The sequence below is a fragment of the Octodon degus genome, unplaced genomic scaffold (genome assembly GCF_000260255.1).
Source record: "Octodon degus isolate 3935 unplaced genomic scaffold, OctDeg1.0 scaffold00002, whole genome shotgun sequence".
NCBI classification, from domain to species: domain Eukaryota; kingdom Metazoa; phylum Chordata; class Mammalia; order Rodentia; family Octodontidae; genus Octodon; species Octodon degus.
The window spans coordinates 27,982,059-27,990,961 of NW_004524578.1; the positions used below are offsets into that span (position 1 = coordinate 27,982,059).

At 43.7% G+C, this 8,903-nt stretch overlaps 1 protein-coding gene across 1 annotated transcript in view; it reads right to left on the reverse strand.

Annotated features, from left to right (window-relative positions):
• Positions 1 to 219: 219 nt before the first annotated feature.
• The window catches only part of Chp1 (calcineurin like EF-hand protein 1), a 45,499-nt gene continuing 36,815 nt past the window's right edge, over positions 220 to 8,903 (reverse strand). The window contains exons 5-7 of the mRNA XM_004623394.2: positions 7,307 to 7,368; positions 592 to 714; positions 220 to 462 (exon numbers count right to left, since the gene is read on the reverse strand). Of these exons, the coding sequence (XP_004623451.1) occupies positions 409 to 462; positions 592 to 714; positions 7,307 to 7,368 (239 nt within the window). The 3' untranslated portion in view covers positions 220 to 408. The remainder of the gene's footprint in view (positions 463 to 591; positions 715 to 7,306; positions 7,369 to 8,903) is intronic.

Sequence of the window (8,903 nt, forward strand, 5' to 3'; positions counted from 1 at the left end):
AAAGCCAAGGATGCACACCAGGACGCAGGAGAATGCCGGAATCCTGCTGCAGGGAAGGCAGCACAGCCACATCTCCACCCAGAGCTCTGCTGGCACACTCTGGGCATGATACCCTCTCACCTTTTCACACTGGATGGATCTAAGATGTTTCACAGAAGAGGGAAAGATGGTGCTGAGAAAGAGATGGAAGGCAGCTACTTAGCAGAAAGACACTGGGAGTACTCTTCTGTAAGGCAGGTTTATACACAAGGTGGGTCTGGAAGGGCAGACATTTGGGGTCATCATGCAGCAGCAGTGGTACTTCAGGAGAAGGGGAATGAAGGGATGAGGTGGGGCAGGTGGACAGGAGGACTCTTGAAGTTCCAGTTCTTAAATACTAGACAGCAAGGAATAGTTTGGTCTGTGTCCTTAGTGAAGAAACCGGATGCTCATTTTCTGTTCTACATCCACCTTCTCCAAAACCTGGAGTAAAAAATCCAAACCCAGTTATAGTCAGGAGAACAAAACCATCCCAAGTATGTTCCCAAATAATACTTTCTCCTCCCACCAGTACAATACAATTCAACTTTTTTAGAACGAGAGATAACTGACCTTAACAAACTCTGTGAAAGATATAGCACTGTCCCCATCCTGGTCAGCCTCCTGGATGGTCCTGTCTGCAATGCTACCAAGCTGCTCATCTGAGATGTTCACACCAACCATCATGCGTAGCACCTACAGGACCAAGAGGTGGGTATTGGTAGGAGCCTGAGAATCAGGGGGACTTTACTAGGATTAGAGTGAAAGCTACCCCAACTCCTTTTCCTCTGATACATTTAATGGCTAGAAAGTGAGCTTTTCTCATCTAGGCTTGCTAGACAATGAACTCAGCCAAGTCACTGAATAGGAAGGTAAGCCTAAAGGAGAGTCCTTTGCATTTTGCTGGTCCCCATTCTTCCTGCACAGGATGCAGACAGGGTATCTGGTGGCACAGCAGCCATCCTGGGGCTACGAGGTGTATCATATATGCTATGTGTGCCAGAGCAAGGCGTCTAACAGACACTTGGATAGCAGCAGTGAAGCACCTGGATATTATTCAGTTACTATACCACCTAGACAACCTATTGCCAGACTTCTATTGCATAAGGCAAACAAGATCATTTTAAGGGAACTTTCTAGAATCCTGTCCCAATACAGTCTCCTTTAGAGGAGGTGAATTAAGCCAGGCTATGACCTAAGAAACATAAAGGGTTAACTCTTCTAGGGTTACTGTACGTGCCAAGTTCTCCTCTTAGAAAAATAATAAACACCTTTTTTTTTGGAGACAGGTTATTGCTATGTATGTAGTCCACATAGGCCCAGAACTTGCTTAAGCAGGTCAAACGGTCTTCCAGCCTTTCTAGTGCTAGGATTACAAGCATATGCCACCATGCCTGCCAATAATCACATTTAAAGGACTTTCAGAATTGAGTAAAGAATTTAATACTATTTACTAAATAGTCTGTTATTAAACATAATGAAGAATCTCACTGGCCTCTGCTGGAATTGAACCCTGGGCTGTGCAAAGTGCTCTACCATTAAGCTACATCCCCAGTCCTTTTCTTTTTTTTTTTTCTTTTAAATATTTATTTATTTATTTGTTTATTTAGTGTGTGTGTGGCCAGCTCAGCCCACCAGGGGGCGGGCCTGGCTGGCATGTGGTGCTGGGGATTGAACCGCGGTCCCTGTGTTTTGCTTAGCTTAGCTTGTTCTAAGTAGGTGCTTTAGACCACTGAGCCATCTCACCAGCCCCCCCAGTCCTTTTCCCTGACCCTTTAAAAAAAAAATGTATTTCAAGATGTGGCCTCACTAAATGGTGCTGGATAGCTGGCGGGGAACTTGCCAGGATTTAAAAAAAAAATTTAGGGGCCAGGGAAATGGCTCAGTGGAATAAGCACTTCCCTGGCAAGTGCAAGGGCCTGAGTTCAATCCCCGGTTCCACCAAAAAAAAAAAAGAAATTACATATTCATTCATTTATTTGGTACAGGGTCTTGCTATGCAGCTCTGACTTGTAGTGATCCTCCTGTCTCAGCCTCCCCAGTGCTGGGATTTCAGGTGTGCACCACCATGCCATTTCAGTGGCCAGCTTGGCGTGGAGCTGGCATAGCATGCAGTACAGGGATTGAACCCAGGTCCTTGCACTTGCCAGGCAGGCTCTTGGACTGCTGAGCTATCTCCCCAGGCCCTTGCCTGACTTTTTATTTTTATTTATATGTGTGTGTGTGTGTGTGTGTGTGTGTGTGTGTGTGTGGCCAGCTCAGCCCACCAGGGGGCGGGGCTGGCTGGCATGTGGTGCTGGGGGATTGAACAGTGGTCTCTGTGCTTTGCTAAGCTTGTTCTAAGTAGGTGCTTTAGACCACTGAGCCATCTCACCAGCCCCTGCCTGACTTTTTAAAAAAAGAAGTGTTGTATTGAGCAAGAGCTCTATCACATTTCTAGCTCTTTGTTTTGCTTTCTAAGAAGGAGGACTCACTGTGTTGCCCAGGCTGGTCTCCAGATCTTAGACTCAAGTGACCCCTTGCCTCAGCCTCTCAAGTAGTTGCTATTAATCTGCATGTGTTGCTGTACTCAGCTACAAACCAGCTGGAATTTGTAAATTTTAGGTATACAATGTACAACTGAAAGATTAATAAAAAAGGGCAGATCTAGTTAAAGACCACTTGGACCAAGCCACCACTAAGGGCCTGAGTGGCCTGGATGACTTCAGTCAAGTCATCCTTGACTGAATGGTCAAACATGAATCCCTCCTCACACTGAAGCATCTTCAGATCTCAGTCCCATTATTTTGTAAGTTATTTATTTATTTATTTTTTTAAATTTATTTTGTGTGTGTGTGTGTGTGTGTGTGTGGCCAGCTCCGCCCACCAGGGGGCGGGACGGGCTGGCATGTGGTGCTGGAGGATTGAACAGAGGTCCCTGTGCTTTGCTAAGCTTGTTCTAAGTAGGTGCTTTAGACCACTGAGCCATCTCACCAGCCCCCAAGTTATTTATTTTTATTTATTTTATTTTTTTGAGACAGGGTCTCACTATGCAGTTTGGGCTGGCCTTATGCTCACTTTTGTAACTCCCAGGCTAGTCTTGAACTCACAGAGATCCTTCTGGCTCAACCTCCCAAGTGCTAGGATTACAGGCATGTGCCACCACACCACACAGTGGGCACCTGTATCTGGGGCTGAGACCGCATGGTATGTAGGGCCGGGGATCAAACTTGGGTCCTTGTGCTTGCCAGGTAGGTGTTTATGCCTCTGAGCTATTTCTCTGGCCCCAGCATTTTATTTTAGAATCCGACACCTGGGTTATGTCTATACAGGTTATAGGGCAAGCAGCAAGGGTGGGATAGTTGTGGTGCATCCTAAACGTCACTACATCTGGTCTACTAATGACCTAAGGACCAAGGACTGGTTGAACTGGGTCCCAATAACCAGAGGTAGGAGCTGTCTCCAGTTCTCCAGGCCCAGCTCTCCATTCTCAGCCTGGTTCTCCCCACCCCTATTCATGCTGCCACTCACCGTTCCTCTGGGAAGGTTGTTAGCAAGTGGAAAGGCCTATGCCACCATGCCCAGCTGGTGAGAGCTTCTGTTTTGTTTTTGTTTTTGAGACAGGGTCTTGCTACAAAGTTCAAGATGGCCTGGAACTCACTGTGTAGCCCAGGTTGTCCTTTAATTTGTGGTGATTCTCCTGTGTCAGTCTCTCAAGTGCTGGGATTATAGGTGTGCAACACCATGTCTGGCTTAGTGAGGGGTTTAGTACATACTCATTGTCAACTTAAGAAAAGTTCCTTCTATTTCTGTTTTTAGTGCTTGCTTTGGCAGCACATATATTTCTGTTTTCGTAAGTTTTAAAAAATTATGAATTAAACTTTTTACAATGGAAAAGACCAACTTTTTTCCTGTGTTAACATAGTTTTGACTGATCATTAAATTTCAAGTGCAAACACACCTTAGCTATAATAATTTAGTCTGATTTCGAAAATTATTGTATTCAGTGTCTTCCTAATTTTCTTGTTTTAATAGACAGGGTCTTGCTATGTAGCCCAGGCTAGCCTTAATTTTTTTTTTTTTTTTTTTCAGAACCTGGAATTGAACTCAGGCCCTTGCACTTGCCAGGGAAACGCTTATTCCACTGAGCCATCTTCCCAGCCCTTTAGCCTCAAATTTTTGGCAATACTCCTGCCTCAGCTACCCAAGTGCTAGGAATACAAATGTATATCATCATGTCCAACAATATTTTCTTTTATTTTATGGGGGGTGAAGGGCAGTATGGGGGAACAAACTTAGGGGTGTTCTACCACTGAGCTAGATTACCAGCCTTTTTAATTTTTGATATAGGTTGTTAATAACATCACTAAGTTGCTCAGGTTGGCCCCAAACTCATGATCTTCCTACCTCTGCATTTTGTGTAGTTGGGATCACATGCATGTGCAAAAAGTGTCCAGCTTGTTTTAGAATTTTTTATATCTAAGTGAACAAAAGAGGTTAGGATATAACTTTCTTTTCTTGTACTATATAATGTTTTTATGTCAAAGTTCTACTAACCCCATAAAATGATTAGGGAGCAGAGCAGTATCTTTATTGAAGTATAAATGATACACAACAATACCTACTTAAAAATGACCTCCCCAAAAATTAAAAAGAGAACCAATCTTCCAACAGTTAAACCAGGATACTTTACAAGAGTCATATTAAGAAAACATGACTCACTGGGCATGATGGCACATGCCTGTAATGCCAGCACTCAGGAGGCTGAGGCAGGAGAATTGCTGCAAGTTTGAGGCCATCCTGGCCTACATAGAGTTCAAGGGTAGCCTGGACTACATATTGAGAGCCTGAACTATACATATTGACACCTGTCTTATAAACACAAAACAAAATGAAACATGACCTGTCCTTAAACTTGCCCCAAACTTTTTTTTTTTTTTTTGCGGAACTGGGGATTGAACTCAGATCCTTACGTTTGCCAGTCAAGCGCTTATCCTACTGAGTCATCTCCCCGGTCCAAACTTGCCCCAAACTTTTTAATATCCACCGAGTTACTAAGAATTGCAAATTACCAAATGCTTGGCCAGCAATATATTTCAGCAGACTAAGCGCTTGCCTAACTAGGGACTGGGGTTCAATCCCTGGACCACATGCTGCACTAGCCCCGCCCTCAGGTGCACTGAACTGGCCACAGAGTTTGAGTGTAGTGGCAAGTGCCTGTAATCCCAGTGCTGGGGAAGCTGGAAACAGGAGGATCACTACAAGTCCAAGCTGCATAGTGAGACCCTATGCAAAATACATAAATAAAATAAATAAAGAAAGAAATTGCAACATCTAGAAAGATGAACTTTATTCTCTCACTTTGGCAAAACGTTCATATCTTCTTCATGCTTGGATAGAACTAGTGGTCTGGCACCTCAAAGTCTAGGGGTACAGTTTCCTCAGTCATTCTGGGGCCAGACCCTCAAGTGCTACCAACAGGGACCACCCTCTCCCCTTACTCCTGCTGCAGGCCTCTCTTATCCTTGTAATAGAACTAAGTCAGTCCCCACCCCCCACTCAGAACATCTTGGCATCCAGAGCTGGGCCAGAGGATGAAAATGTGTAGCTACAGAGTGACTGTTATCTCCTCTCTCCAGACCTCAGGAGCCCATGTATAGCAACTCCCAGTCAGACAAACCCTTTGAGAAACAGTCAAATCAGCTTGTATTTCTACTTCTTTGCACTGAGATACCCACCCAGAACTTTTTAATTTTGCGACAGGGGTCTTTTATAAAATGATTTTTTTTTTAAAAAAGCATTTATTTATTTGGTACAGGGTCTCACTACGCAGCTTGGACTCACAGTGATCTTCCTGTCTCAACCTCTCAATGCTGGGATTACAGGTGGGTGCCACCATGCTTGCTTTTGGTGTCCAGCATGGCATATGTGGTACTGGAATTGAACTTGGGTCCTTGTGCTTGCCAGGCTGGCACTTAGACTGCCGAGCTATCTCCCCAGCCCAGATACTCACTTTTTTTGGTAATACAGACATCTGTGAATAACTATTTTCAAGGGTGAGGCACATGAAGACTAAAATTAGGTCAGTAATTTTTTTTGAGGGTCGACCAAATAAAATAGCTCAGCTGATTTAAGCACCTGCAAGCAGGTGTGCAGGGACCAGAGCTTTAATCCCTGGGCCTGCCGTGCTGGCCCCACCCTCAAAGCACTGCTGAGACAGCAATTGAGACTGGGAGGCAATTGAGACTGGGTGTGGTTGCGCATGCCTATAATCCCAACTCTTAGGAGGCTGTAAACAGGCAGATCACTACAAGTCTGATCTAGTAGTGAGACCCTTAGCACCCTGTAGATCCTTCTCTAAAATTAAAAAAAAAAAAAAATTTAAATTTTTTTTTTTTGACATAGTGAGTGTGGTGGGACACACCTATAATGCCAGCATTCTGGGAGAAGGCTGAAGCAAGAAAGTGAGTTCTAGTCTAGCCTGGGCAACTGGGAGATCCTGTCTCAAAATAGAAAAGGGCTGTGGATGTAGCTCAATCCAAAGGTCCAGGATTCAATACCTTGTATTACAAATAAAAATAACTACAAGGGGCCGGGGAGATGGCTCAGTGAAATGAGCACTTCCCTGGCAAGGGCAAGGACCTGAGTTCAACCCCTGGTTCCAACAACAACAACAAAAAATAAATAAATAAAATAAAATAACTACAAATGAAGAAATAACAAAAAAGTTTTGTTACATATATATTACATACATTACTTAGACCTAACTACATTACGTATTTTATAGGTGGCCCAAGATAATTCTCTTGATCTTTTTTTTTTTTTTAAATTATTTATTTTTATTTATTACATTTATTTATTGTGTGTGTGTGTGGCCAGCTCAGCCCACCAGGGGGCGGGGCTGGCTGGCATGTGGTGCTGGGGGATTGAACCGCGGTCCCTGTGCTTTGCTAAGCTTGTTCCAAGTAGGTGCTTTAGACCACTGAGCCATCTCTCCAGCCCCAATTCTCTTGATCTTGCTCATGCAAGCCAAAAGGTTGGACACACGTGATCTAAACCCATGTCACACATTTCAGCTGTTAGTCAGCACCTGGGGCATACAGTGAGCTTTTAAACAGTGGAGATGTGTCTGGGATGACTCAATGAACCATTTCAAATCTTCCCAGGGAATATGTATGCTCCCCCTTTTATCTAGTGCAGGACTCTGAACACAGTAGGTGTTAAATGCTTGATGAGAGAACAATTTCTGCCCACAAAAATATGCAGCCAGCACCCAAAATGAAAGTTTCCCTGGAGTGCTCCCACACACCTGTAACAGCTCGTCACGGGAGATCTTGTCATCTTTATCCAAATCGTACAGCCGGAAAGCAACTGGTAGGGAAAAACTGGAGTTAGTGAACTTCTGTAGTGTTCTACCCCTTCTTAAGAAACTAAACATGTACAGGACAGACAGCATGTAGAACACTGATAGCCAGCTAACAGGTTTCCCAAAACAACTGCCATGGCATATAGGACTTTACTTTGTAGCAATTAAGAAATGGACACTTGGCCAGGCCTGGTGGCCCATGCCTATAATTCCAGTACTCAGGAGGCTGAGGGAAAAGGACTGAAATGAGTTTAAGGTCAGCCTAGACAATACAGTGAAACTCTCACTCAAAATACTTAAAAGAAAAAAAAAAGAAAGAAAGAAAAAAGGGCCAGTGAGAGCTCACAGACTAAGCGCCTGCCTTGGCAAGTGCAGGGACCAGGGCTTGATCCTGTCCCACACACTGCCCTGGCCCTGCCCCAGGGGTTCAGTGCTGGGGAGGCTGAAAACAGGAGGATCACTACGAGTCCGAGCTGTGTAGTGAGACCCTGTACCAAATACATAAGTAAAAGAAAAAAAAAAAAAAAGCCCAGGATGACCTATCTGTCTCATGTTTCTCTAACAACAGAAAAGCTTTCTGGAAGACAGTGGCCATGAGAGTGCTTTGCTTATGCCCCTGTAAGAGAAAGAATTAAAAACAAAACAGAAAACCAAACTAAAACAATCCCAAACAAAAAATAATAAAAGCAAGAAAGAAAAAAGAAAAATAATTCAGGAGAGCACTAACTATTATATTTTTGTGAAGTCACTGACCAGGAACTCTGTGAAAACAGGCTAACACTGATGACTTGCTGGGCACTGTGAGAAAGTGTCACGCTGAGTTCAAGTAGGTGGCTAAGACCTGTGGTCATTCACAGGGAGCTGCTGATACAGTCCCTCACAGGCCCTCCACTGCTCCAGAGTTAGTAAAACCTCCAATCTGGTGGACCACACCTACACGTTACCCACCCTAGGGTGAGGCCACTAAAAGCTGAAATAAAAATAGAACAACTGTTTTAAAAATTAGGATTTTTTTTTTAAATTTTAAGGAAGTGTCTACAGGGGATCCAGGGTCTCACTACTAGTCCACAGCCTTCCAAGAGCTGGGATTATAGGCGCACGCCACCACGCCCACTCTCAGTTGCCTCTCAGGGCACTGGGGGCAGGGCCGGCATGGCATAGGAACATTTTTTTAAAAAATTAGGTAAACTTAATTTACTGTTTTTAAAATATGTAGCAGAATTCTGTAGGGAGACAGTAGCTGGGACTTTTTCAAATTTTTTTTCTTTCAATTTAATTAGCTGAAAAACTACCTTTTTTCTTTTCTTTTTTAGCAGTACTGAATACAGTAGTCAGAGATACTCTTCCATTGAACTACATCTTCAGCCCTTTTTCTTTCTTTTTTTTTGAGACAAGGTATTAGGAAGTTGCTAAGATGCACAGGGTTAGGCACAAACTTGAGATTCCTTTGCCTCAGACTCTCTGAATGCCGGGATTACAGACAGGGATGTGCCACTACATCAGTTTGAGCTATGACTTTTTATTTTTTATTTATTTATTT